The following is a 13,263-nucleotide window of genomic DNA, read 5'->3' on the forward strand; positions in this document are numbered from 1 at the left end:
CCCACTAGTGAGACTAAAAAATACGACATAGTATAGATTCCTAAAGCTCACTTAGGGAGATCTCATGCTCAATAATGGGAGTACAGTGAGAAAATTTTTCAGTATAGAGTTCCCGTACTAGAGCATTATGGAAGTGTGCTTGGTTGGGACTAGAAGAATTTGTTCGACCTTGCACACACCACATGATATTTTTCTATAGGCATAATAATGACAATTAGATATTACAAAAATTAATGTGGATGACTCAATGTATGCATGCCTAAAACACAGACAAATGCATATGCAGTCTGTGTAAATGTGAGTTGTAAAAGTTAATGCATGTGCTATGACTCTCCTAAGTACTCAAATGCAATGCATGATGAAAAACCATGTAAATACATGTGCTATGACTCTCCTAGGCAGCACATCGAACACTTGGTGTGCATGCTCTGCGAATATTGGGTTTCAAACCCTATGGGTGTTCCATCACCCTTCTAATTTCTAAATACAACATAGCACTCAATGGTGATTTACCCACAACACTTCGCAAATGGGTATGCTAAAAAATTTGTGATTCACATTTGATAACCAAAACGTTATGGTCAATCCACTTCCCAACCCGAAATACATGACTCATTTTGGCATTTTCTCGAACACTTAGTGCGCCCTCGATACAAGTTGAGAATGAAACATTCATGTTGGATGCAATACTTACTAAGAACAACACGGACTCAGTGTAGGCATGCAACAACATAAAAACAATCCCAAAAATCCCTTAGTTATTGCTCCTAATAAAAAACCAAAATCCCCAATTTACCATCCAAACCGAATTTCCTAATGGAAAACAATGTTCAAAATGCAAAAGGATTTGAAGAGGATAGGCTTACCATGAGTGAAAGAGGATTTCGTTAAATAAATCACTGGAATGACGCACATTCGAGGTGAAAAATGGAAGGAAAATCACACAGACTCAAAATTTTGGGGGAATTGTGCGAATGGCTTGAGCTGTGCTTGGTAAAAAGCACTTAAATACATTCGCTCGTGTGGTGTATAAAACCCGCAAGCAACCATTTTGCGACAGAGCCCACTTGAGCGAGAGACAAATGTCTCGAGCACTAAATTGAGTGAGGCTCAATTTGCTAGGTGACTCAATTTTTTTTTCTCCCGCATTACATGCATTTTTTTGTAACCACTAATGAAATAATATGTAAATAAATAATAGAATAAAATATGGGCATTATACTGTTTTAATTTTATTGATAATTATTTTATTTTGTTTTTATAAATTTGGAGTAAGAAAATTTTATTTTTATTTTGTTGTAGTTTTTTTTATGCATCAAGGAATTTATGTCTGATTTATGTTATTTATTAATAAAATATTTAATAAATTAATTATTCAATCATTACAACAACTTTCCAATTATTGGTGGATCTTATACATTTTTTAACTTCCCGTAAATAGTACTCAACTCATTTTAACATTCAAACACATCTAAAATCATATTAGATTGGTCACACAGAACTCACTACTATTTATAAAGAATACCGCTCAACTCAACTCAACATTCAAATGCAATCTCATCTTTACCGATGGAACTTTAAAGTGATACTGTAACCCTTGCGTTATAATATTATGAAAAATTTTAATAATGATCCCTGCTCAAGCACATGTATGTTTTTTTAAATAAATCTGTGATACAGAAATTATGAATTTAATTAATTTAATAAGAATAGTAATAATATTCTTATAATTTTTGTATAACTATTTTACAACTCATTTTTAAACAACTAATAAAACGATGCCACTCTATTAAAAATAAATTTTGATATTATAAAACTACCATCTAATTTATATAGAATTGTAAAATAGTTGTAAAATTATCATTTTTCATAATAAAAATAAAAAGAATTTTACATTTGATAACCTTACAACTATTTTATAACTCTAAATGAATTGAAATTTAGTTTTATAATATTAAAATTTATTTTTAATAGAGTGGCATAATTTAATTGATTGTTTAAAAATAAATTATAAAATAATTATAGATATGTCATGACTCTTTGACTTTGAATAATGTGACGGATAAAGTCCATTTTCAACGTCCACAAGAGACGTATAAAAGTGCGAGGAATCTCTCCCACTTGTGTCTCACAGGTGACATGCTTATTGTCAACAAAAAGAGAACTTGGATCCATCTCCAAGTTTAAAGAATGCAATGGGAGGAACTTTCGTGGCATAGCTTAGTGTGGTTCAAAAGGCACATTTCAAGACGTCACTTAGTTAATCTTTTTATTTAAGCAAACCCATCAAAGATTCAAAGCCAACCATTTAATTATATTTGTGTAAGTGATAGATACAATTTTAAAATGTGTAAATTTCATACACTCTATTCGAAAAAAATAGAATCCATTATTAAAAATTTGATTTTTTTATGTATGTCTTAAATTTATTTATTTTTTTTAAAAGGAATACGCAAGACTTATGCACTATAAGACTGTAAATATTATTTTATTATCTTTATGTATACAAAAAGAAACCGTGACTCACAAACTTAGTTTGTAATTGAATTTAAAATATTTTAACTTTTAGTTTAAATATAGAGTAAGGTTATTTTTGTCCATAATCGCCTCTTGAATGTCCAATGGCGCGTTACTCCTACGTGATTAAACTCATGTTTATAAACATGTAGATATTTACTTTCATAGGCTTCATTGATATAAGTTTCCAGTACGTAGAGTTGAGAAGTATATTTGTTATGTCGAAGTTCAAGGTCGACAAACAATCGTTCCGTCCAAGTGGAAAATCAACTAAAATGCGATTGTTCATGTCAAATTGTTATAGGTAATTTTACATATAATCGTAAAGTATGTAAATATCGTATAATTTTTTTAAAAAATAGTGAGATCTATTATTTAAAAATTAACTTTTTTATGTAAATCTCATATTTTATTCATTTTTTTCAAAACAATTATTATTGTGTGATTTAAAGTGTCATGTGTGGAGAGGAAATGAAATAAATGGAATGGAATCTTTATTGTTTAGATGTTTTAAAAGAAGGGAAGAGATATCACCTTAAAGTACAGTCATATAGTATACAAGTGTCATATAGTCATTTTGAAAAGAGTGAGATCTACTATTAAATTTTTTTTCATGTGTCTCGTATTAATTTATTTTTTTCAAAATAATTATATGGCGTTTATGCACATACAACTATAACTATAATTTTTGTTTATAAAATGGATGGGGAAAGGAAGAGGGAGAGAGAGAAAAATCTACTAGTGAAAATGAAAGATAGAGATAGTTTAATATCTTAACCAAATATAAATGATATTGTAGGAATTTTTCATCCACACACACAATATATATATATATATATTTATATATATATATATATATATATTTATATATATATATATATATATTTATATTTATGATGGAATGAAAAACTGAGATATCCATTTTCTTTTATTATTAAATCCTGTTATTTCCTTCCAAACAAGATGTTAATCTTTATTCAGTTATAGCAAAAGGATAATGAATATTATTGAGACCGTACAACCAAGTTTGAGTGCTATTTTTAGGTGTATGACATGGAATTATATCTCCTAAAAATTCAACATTGGAAAAAAAACGATAGATAGATTGGGGGGCAGGGTTTTTTCTTTTTCAAACGTTATTCAAATATATATATATATATATATATATATATATATATATAAAGAACCAAAGTTACTTTGGCATATGAAAATACAATTATTTATCTTAATTGATGTTTTTAGTTTATATTTTAAATGAATTTTTATTTAAGTGATTATTACTCTATAAAATCATTTTAAATATCACATATTAATGATTAAAAATTTAATAAAAGTTAAAATAAAAGGTAACATTTGATTCTAATCAGGAGAGGCTCAATACAAATTGAGATCTAAGGTAAAATTTAAGTTAATTATTTGTAATTATAATATAATAGAATATCAATTATTATATAGAATATTTTTCAAAATTTTCAATAAAATGAGATTATATTTAAAATTTTTAAATAAATTTTTTTGAATTTATATTTAATACAACAACTTAAAATGAGACCCCAATGTAAATTGTATACCTCAATTTAGTAAGACTTTAAAGAAATTATTTAAAATATAAATAATTCATTGTATTAAATATTAAATTTAGTATTATAAGATCCTTACACATAATAAAAAATAATAAATTTTTTATTTTAGTATTGATAAAATAATTTTTATTTTTTTAAAAATACACGTTATTTTTAATTTTTGAAGTCTTGAATAAAATAACAGTCTTAAGATAACCCCTAAACAGCGTTACCGTTGAGCCGCCATGAGCCAACCCCACACACACAAGGAATCCAGGATAAAAAGAAAATAAGGAAAAAACTCGCCGACATTGGGGTCGATATGATACGGTCACTATCAGTCCAAAACAGACCAATGGTAGCAAACTCAACTAGTGCCACTCGTGGCCAAAGCTTGTCCAAGTCAAATAAACCCCACTTTCCACCTGGTGACCGGTCGAGCCGGTCCCCCTCCATTGCGTTCACGCCTTCCACCGACGGCCCACACCCGGTCACTCGTTTAACCTGAATTAGGATTCATGAATCAATAGACTTCCTTACCTACTGCACAACTTCCACCCTGATACTGTACCCTCGTTGACGTTTCAAAAGATCTCACCCGTCCATATGTGAAAACATGGGATCTGAACCGTTTCTGTTTTGGTCGAAAAACCCAAACAGGATGCAGCTGAAACTGCCTCCATACGATGCTTACCGTTTTTGTCAATAGACAGATTGATTTATAGCAATTCCCACGCCAACGTACGACCGGTGAAAGCCAATATTTTTCTATTCTTTTTGTTCAAACGATTGGCACGTGCACACGCGCTACAAGGACGCGTGGGAGGATATCTCTGTCAAAAATATGCCTGACAAGAAAGACTTCTTTGGCAATACGTGTCAGTCCCTCGTTGGTCGACACAGAAAAAGTGTTCAGTCCTCGGTGTCCTTATCCCGCATCCATCGGCGACTGTTTGCTCTTGATGCTTTCTGGTTGGTGCGAAGTCGTCTGATTACGAAAATAGACAAGGATTAAAATGTTTTGGACTGAATATAGTTAAAAATTCTAGTTATTGAATTAAAAAAGAAATATTTTGTAATAAAGAAATCTTATTTGTTTTAGTTTATATTCACATTGCTTGATATATATCGTATTTTAAGCAATTCTTTACATAAATTTATAAAATTAATTAAAGATTAAAAAAAAAACTACAATGAAAAACATCCTACCCTTTATAATAAGATATATTGAAATATATTATCATATAATGACTCTAATTTTGATCAAACCAAATCCAAATTAAGGACCTAAACCAATTTTTTAGATACAATTAATTTGAGAAAATAAAGGTTACAAATAAAATAAAGAAAACTGATAGTTACAGTTGTAAGTGCGCAAGTGTCGTTCAATCAATTTAAAAAAAATGAATAAATACGAGATTTATATAAAAAAATTAATTTTTAATAATATATTCTTCTATTTTTTAAAGTTATTGTACAACGTCTGCATACTCTACAATTATATATAACATTATTTTAAAATAAAATGATGAAGTCTTGCCCTCATTGTACCTTAATTTTGGCATAAAAAGGGGGGGAGGGGGGGTGAATTTATACAACATAATCATTAGCATGCGGATGAAACAAATATTGTAAAGGTATATTGTCCTATTATTTTATATTTGAAATGTGGAGAGATAAGACACAAAAGCATAAGTTTTATGTGACTTTTCGTATAATTTAATTTTTTTTTATGAGCCAATAGTGGAAAGTGATTTAACATTTGATCAAATTTTCATTCTAATTCATCATTAAAATCTACATTATTGTATATTCTACAAATGCTCATTCCTATATTGCTTGTCGGTCGACATTAAACGGGTAAAGTTGCTCAACTTAATGCCATAAAAACAAATTAATTAAAAATATTACACTGTTTAAAAAATTCCTGAAAATTTAAATCGGATGCCCCCAAAATAGATAGAAAAATAAAGCTATACGAAAAGCGCTTAAATATATATATATATATAGTACCATTAATTTTTAATAAAATTAATTTTAGATATAGTATTTCTAATTAAAATTACTATAATCACATGAATCGCATCAAAAATTTGTAAAAATAAAAAAGAAGACACATTAATGAAACCAATTCTCGCTCCTTTTTTCATAATAGAAATAATATGTACAATTTTAGAATAGAACAGTGTTGTGCAAGTCTTTTAAAAAATGAGATAAATCTGAAGTATATGTAAACAAATTCGTTTTTAACCGTAAATTTTATTATTTTTAAAGAAAATACATAAAATTTATAAAATTTAAAACTATATCTAACATACTAACAATACCTTTTTCATAAAGAAAAATGTTACATACAATCGTAAAATATGAAAATATTTTTTTTATATAAATTTTATATTTATTTATTTATTTCAAATACTTACACGATACTTTTATATTCATGATTATTATTAACATCATTTTATCTTTCATGAAATGTGAGAATTATTCAACTGGATAATTGACTCTTCTTATTTTTATTTTTATTTATTTTTAATGCTTATTGCATTGTTCTGTATATTTGTCTGCCACGATGAGAAATAGAAGCACCGGCACTGCACCCACTCTCTTCTCGCCCCACTACCTTTTTAGGGTCTCGCAGTAGTCGAAGGTGATTTTAATTTACTTAATCCCCCATCACGAGCTTTTTATGATTATTTTCACTCTGACCAAAAAGGACAACCTTGTCATATCACACAATCCACGAGCTGGACTCCAGTCTTGACTAAGGCCATTTCTGTCATTTCACTTGACACCTACACTGTCACACATGCTCCCCACATTATTTTTTTTCTTATAATTCAAACACGTTTTTTTTATTCCTCTTCTTTATTTTCTAAAAATAATATTCAGGCTACCACTTAAGGTAAGTAAATTCCTCTGTTTTTGACGCGTTTATCAACGACAGGATTGTTGACATAAATATTAAAATATTATTTTCATTTATTTTAAGGTATGTTTAGATGTTGAGTTGGTTGAAATGAATTAAGTTTTTTAAGAATGATAATAAGTTAAGATGATAGAGTAGGTTTTATATAATCTATTGGCCTCATTTACTTTTATAAAAATTTTTATCTCATCTAATAATTACAATTTTTTTAAATTCTCAGATAAAATAAAATATATAATTTAATTTTTTTAATTTTTAATAAAAAATATTAAAATAATATTTTATTCAACTTTTAACTTTAATCTCAACTTATCTCATCTCTTCTTTAAAAATAAACGAGACTTAAGATCAGTTTAAATGTTAAGATGAGTTTAAATATATTTATGAAAAGTTAAAAAATATTGTGGATCCTGAGTACAGAAAGTTATTGAGTTAAAAAAATCATAGGTCTTACGTGTAAAAAAAAATTTAAAATTAAGATAAATTTAATAATTTAAAAAATTAGATATTTAAATATTAGATTTAATTTTAAATTAAATTAAACTGAGATCATAAGTTCCAATCAGGCCTAAGTGTCCCTTTTTAAAATTTTTTTAATTTATTATGTTAATAAATAAAAACTTATCTAATCGTCAATTAAAATTTCAAGCGATAGATGAAGGTATTGTGGCGAGAATTAAGAGGCCGATGTAATATATAGAGGACTGACTCGGGTATGGGAATTACAAAAATAACTAATAATTACCCAATAATTTTTCAACAAGATGAAAACCAACAACAGAATACCAAACCAAACCAAACCAAACGGAAACAGGGACACAGTACTCTGTGAGTGAGAGAGAGAGAGACAGACAGAGAGAGAGAAGAAAACCCAGAAATCCAAGCAGTTCCCTCTTTCTCTCTCTGTATCTGTATCTGTCCCTGTCTTTATTTCTCTCCCCATTTGAGCGGAGCCTCTCATTCTTTGTACTGAAAGGTTCGAGAACCGTCCTCTTTACTGTACGATCAGTGCCCCTCTCGTCCGGTTTCGAAACCCCCCCCCCCCCCCCCCGGAGTTCGTACAATGGAGCGGTATGGTCGGGCTACTGAAGGCTCTCAGTCCGATCCGTCGCCGGAATGGACCGCTCCGGGACCCGAAAGCGGACTTGAAGGTAAGCTCAGAGACCCTGCATTTCAATTTCATTGTCGTTTTGTGACAAAAATTTCTGCGTTCCGGCGATTAGGATTCCCAAATTGCTGTGGAATTTGTGCGAACTTTATTGGGTTTTGATCTTTCGTGTGTTTTGCGGAATGTAGAGCCTATGTGGCAGTTGGGATTGGGCGGTGCAGATTCTTACCCGGAACGGCCGGACGAGGCCGATTGTATCTACTATCTGCGAACCGGGATTTGTGGGTACGGCCCGCGGTGTCGGTTCAATCATCCCCGTGACCGCTGCAGGGTAATATTTTTGGAATTCCATTTCGTTTCGTTCCATGTGTTTGAATATAGGGCTTAATCGGAACGTTTCTACTCGTTTTCATTGTGATCAATTAGGATTTTTGGGCTGAGTTTGATTTGATCTTAGCTTTATGTTGGGTTTCATGATGGTTTGTGAAACTTGGGCATTTTTGTCGGGGTAACTTGTGTTGAAGTTTTTAGATTCTTTTTTACTAGTTGTATCGGAATTGTGATTGTTCGAAAGTTAAATGAATGAGATCTGCATAGTTGATATGGTGATTCCTTATTTGATTTTGATGAAAGTACACTGTTCAGGTAATAGGAGCTGCAAGACCTGGAGGGGAGTACCCAGAGCGACTGGGCCAGCCTGTGTGCCAGGTACTTATTTGGTTATTCTAGTTGATTTTGAAACTCGGGTTGCATGCCAAGTGGCTCATATTAGACAATGTCTGTTCAGTCACTCGGTCCTACTTGATTGTTACCGTTTGTGTTTGTAATCTGTAATTAAACTTGTTTTATTTGGTTGTCTCTTTGTTTGATGATTCATCAAGATTTTGAGCTCCCATTGTGTTGACTATACTGTTCTTGCTCAATTTTCAGTATTATATGAGGACGGGGACATGTAAATTTGGTGCTTCTTGTAAATACCACCATCCTCGGCAGGGAGGAGAATCTACCCCTGTACAACTAAATTATTATGGGTACCCGATTCGTCTGGTCTGTATTCCGGACATTTAGTCTAATTTTTTGAATCTTTTGTTATATTGGAATCACTTTTAAAAAATAAACATTTCCTCAGTGTGCACTTAAGTTTAATCTAAACAGGATTTTTTTTGACAGGGTGAAAAAGAGTGTTCCTACTATGTAAAAACCGGGCAGTGCAAGTTTGGTGTGACATGTAAATTCCATCATCCACAGCCAGCTGGCATACAAGTTCCAGCAGCATCATTAGCACCAACAATTGCAGCTATGCCTACACCCACATTACATCCAGGTGTGCATTCTTCATCTGTTCCTTCCTCACAACAATATGGGGTAGTTGTTGCAAGGCCTCCTCTGCCACCGGGCTCATATGTTCAAAGCCCTTATGGTCATGTGCTGCTACCAAGCATGGTTCCCTTTCCGGGTTGGGGTCCTTACCCGGTAGGTGAAGCTTTCTTACTTCTCTATTTTTTGCTACCGTATTCGTTTTATTTATGCTGTTAACCAACTTGTGCAGGCACCCATAAGCCCAGTCCCCTCTCCTAATTCTCAGGCCACTGTCGGTTCTGGGCAGCTTTATGGGATGACACCCTTGTATCCAGGAACACCCACCTACACTGGAACTTATCAGTCTTTACCTTCTCCTGTTGGTCCCTCAAGCAGTAGTCAGAAGGAATACTCACTTCCAGAAAGACCCGGCCAACCAGAATGTCAGCATTACATGAGAACAGGAGATTGCAAATATGCCTCCTCATGTAGATATCATCATCCACCTGAATTGGTTGCATCCAAAACAAATAGCTCCATTGGTCTTCCTCTACGTCCTGTAGGCATCTTTTTACAACTTATTTGCATTTGATGCTTTCTATGTTGGCGCATGTTGTTAGTTTGTATTTTCACTTAAACCTATAAAATTTCCTTTGAATCAGGCACTTTTTGTTTTTAGTTTTCCTTTGTTAAAAGAAACTATAACATATTAGTATTAGGCATCGCTTGTTTAATGTAAGGTTGGAAATGATTTTCCTGAACTTCTACTGAATGGCTCATGCGAAATCTATATTTCTTAGTGTAGTCAAATATGTTGTAAACATATGCATTCTTCTTTATCTTTTTCCTTGAGATCCGGATTTTGCGGGCTCCATTCTATGGTTGATGTCTTGATGAGAATTTTGCAGTTCATCTCGCATCATCCCATGTGATTCCTTCAGGATATTATATATATATATATATATATCTTAGGCCTCTTGTAGACATACTCTGAATATAAAGTTGATGTGGATATCTTTTATATGATTCAAATAACATCATGGCCAACCATTATCCAAGTTTATCTATTTAAGAATCTATGTTAGATTGATGCTACCTTGTGTTTTCACTTTACCTCTATTAATGTTAGCGTGTCAAACGCTGTTTGTCCTGGAATGTGACTGTACTTGTTTGATACCAATATGAACATGTTTATTTTTGCTGGGCCTATTGGCCAATGAATGTGTTGAAGAAACATTATTAATGATTTTTTCAATATTATAATATTATCATTCTTTGGATTATTCGAGGGAATCCTCTTCGTGTCAATCCTAAATTGGTAATTTCAATTTCTTCATTTTTGTGTAATCTGTAAACTATGATGTTTAAGGTAACTTTTCTGGTTTTCCCACATTCATAAGATCTAGCGAGATGATAAAACAAACACATTATTGAGCTACATATAAGGTTATGAAAGTGTATTTTTACAGCTGGAAAACACTAGTTCCTTGCACAAATAGAAGATACATAGGAATTAATGAGAAAACTGCATGCAGATGAGTGTTTTTAGAAGAAGCTGAAGACTAATAATTTTAGTAAGACTAAGATTGATGTCTTATTCTGATTTAGATAGGAAATGCTGAAATAGGTTTTGAACCAATTACTTTGTGAATTCAATTACATCTAAACTATCGAATTGGACAAGAAATCTCTGCAGGAACAATGTTGAACATCTAGAAGCATTAAATCTAGATGAACATTTGCTCTTAGCAGGAGCAATCAATGGTTGGTCCAGATCATCTTTACTCGTTCCTATGAAAGGTTTTTTTATATGGAAAGGAGAAGACTGCAGAGCTATGATTTCAATTATTATATGAAATTAATAGATATTTGTCTACTATTGTTTTATAATGTATTATGTGCTTCATTATACTTTTGAGTGGCTTATTGATCAGTTGTTTTACTCAGGGTGCACCGGCTTGTATTCATTATGTTCAACATGGAGTATGCAAGTTTGGCTCTGCATGCAAATATGATCACTCATTGGGAACATTGAGCTACAGTTCATCTGCATCTTCTCTTGCTGATATGCAAGTTGCGCCCTACCCTGTGGGATCTTCAATTGGTACGCTAGCCCCGTCATCTTCATCTTCAGAGTTGAAGCCTGAACTTATTTCAGGATCCAGCAAGGACCCTGTTTCATCGAGAATGTCTTCGTCAATGAGCACATCTAGTGGATCAGTCGGTTCAACTTTCTCAAAGAGTGAACCTATTCCACATTTGACTATGGAACAGTCTGCTCAGGGTTCTGGCCCTTCAACTGGCAGCAGCAGTGGTGGCACAGGGGCTCGCTCTTCAAACTAAGCCACATCAAGTCATCCTTTTTATTACTCTTTGACCAAATGTCATGAGCCAAAACATCATTTTTTGGTGGAAGTCCTCAAAAGGAGGCTTCATTTCTCAGTTACCAATGTTCCACGGCTCAGATCTAGCACACAGCAGCTTTAATCTTCTCTATGTTCACATAGTCTTTTTATGGCCATGTCCTACATCTTGAATAAACCGTGGCCAACTTTTAAAAGTTTAGCATACTCCGCATAGCATTCCACCTTAATTCTGAATAACCCTGAAAGAACCTGCAATTCTATTAGGCAACTCTGTGTCCATCTCTCTCCATTTTTTGGAGTTGTGTTTATTTCATCCAATCCCTCTTCAATGAAAAAAGATGTGTTCCATAGTGTTTTTTCTTTTACATTGACGTGACTCCGTCAATGTCTCTCTATTTTATTTTACTTTGATATGGTTAAAAAAGCTTCCAATTCATCTTAGAAAGGACTTTGAAGGTCTTATTGTTCCCTCACTTTTTGTCTAGGGTCCATCATGAAAAAGGGAAGGAATCAAGAGACTCCAAGGAGGCATCAGGCTGCTTCATTGTATGAGATCAGATACAGTCATATTGTTGCAAATATGCTTGACTTGGTTCTTGATAAGTTTATTATGAAATACAAATATATGAAGAAACACCCTGGGATGTATAATAATTGTTCCATTCCTTTTCTCCATTTATAAATGTGATCTTATCTTATTGCATCCTGTTATGCTTGCTTAAAGACTAGGGTGCTCTCTCCCTCTCTCACGCACTGTTCCAGGAATGGCGATGATTTACAATAGATCAGTCCCATTTGGATTCAGAAAGTATCTCATTTCATCACATCTCATCTTATTATTATAAATTTTTTTAATTTTTACACAAAATATAATAAACAATTCAATTTTTTCAATTTCTAATTTAATTTTTTAAAATTTTAAAACATAAATAATATTATAAAATAATATTTTTTTATTTTTCATTTAAAATCAGCCCATCTCTGAATCAGCTCAGGTATATCCACCTCTGAAGATAGACTTGAATAAATCTGTACACATCTTGTCAAACACGTTTAAAAAAAAAAAAAAAGAGGATGGAATTACTATTTAAGTGTTTGACATAGAGGAGATCATGACTACAAAATTGCTTGATATGTATTGGTCACTTCTGACACTTGGTTCGATTATTTCTAAGTCTCAGATATTGTTTGAAGTTTCTTTGGTATAGAGTGAAATGGCTGGAACATGAGTACTCGTCAAATGCCTGGACTCTTTCACAAACCTATTTTTATGAACTCTTACCTATCATAATTCACAGACCTATTTTTATGAACTCATACCAACAAAAATAAATGAAATGGGAGAGCTTGTTTTATTAAGTAATGCTACATATAGTCGTAAAATATACAAATGTCGTACAGTCACTTTGAAAAAAAGTGGGGTTCACTATTAAAAAATTATTTTTTTTTCTTGTGGGTCTCGTATTTATTCACTATTTTTCA

General features: G+C 32.1%; 1 protein-coding gene across 1 annotated transcript; it reads left to right on the forward strand.

Annotated features, from left to right (window-relative positions):
- The first annotated feature begins 7,784 nt into the window (after positions 1-7,784).
- LOC122300444 (zinc finger CCCH domain-containing protein 58-like) lies at positions 7,785-12,484 on the forward strand. The gene is made up of 7 exons (XM_043111115.1): positions 7,785-8,159; positions 8,305-8,447; positions 8,762-8,824; positions 9,047-9,163; positions 9,287-9,589; positions 9,666-9,974; positions 11,363-12,484. Exons 1-7 carry the CDS (start codon positions 8,072-8,074, stop codon positions 11,756-11,758), a joined length of 1,419 nt encoding a protein of 472 aa, XP_042967049.1. The 5' UTR covers positions 7,785-8,071; the 3' UTR covers positions 11,759-12,484.
- The last annotated feature ends 779 nt before the right edge of the window (positions 12,485-13,263 follow it).

This window comes from Carya illinoinensis, chromosome 2 (assembly GCF_018687715.1).
Source record: "Carya illinoinensis cultivar Pawnee chromosome 2, C.illinoinensisPawnee_v1, whole genome shotgun sequence".
Taxonomy (NCBI): Eukaryota; Viridiplantae; Streptophyta; class Magnoliopsida; order Fagales; family Juglandaceae; genus Carya; species Carya illinoinensis.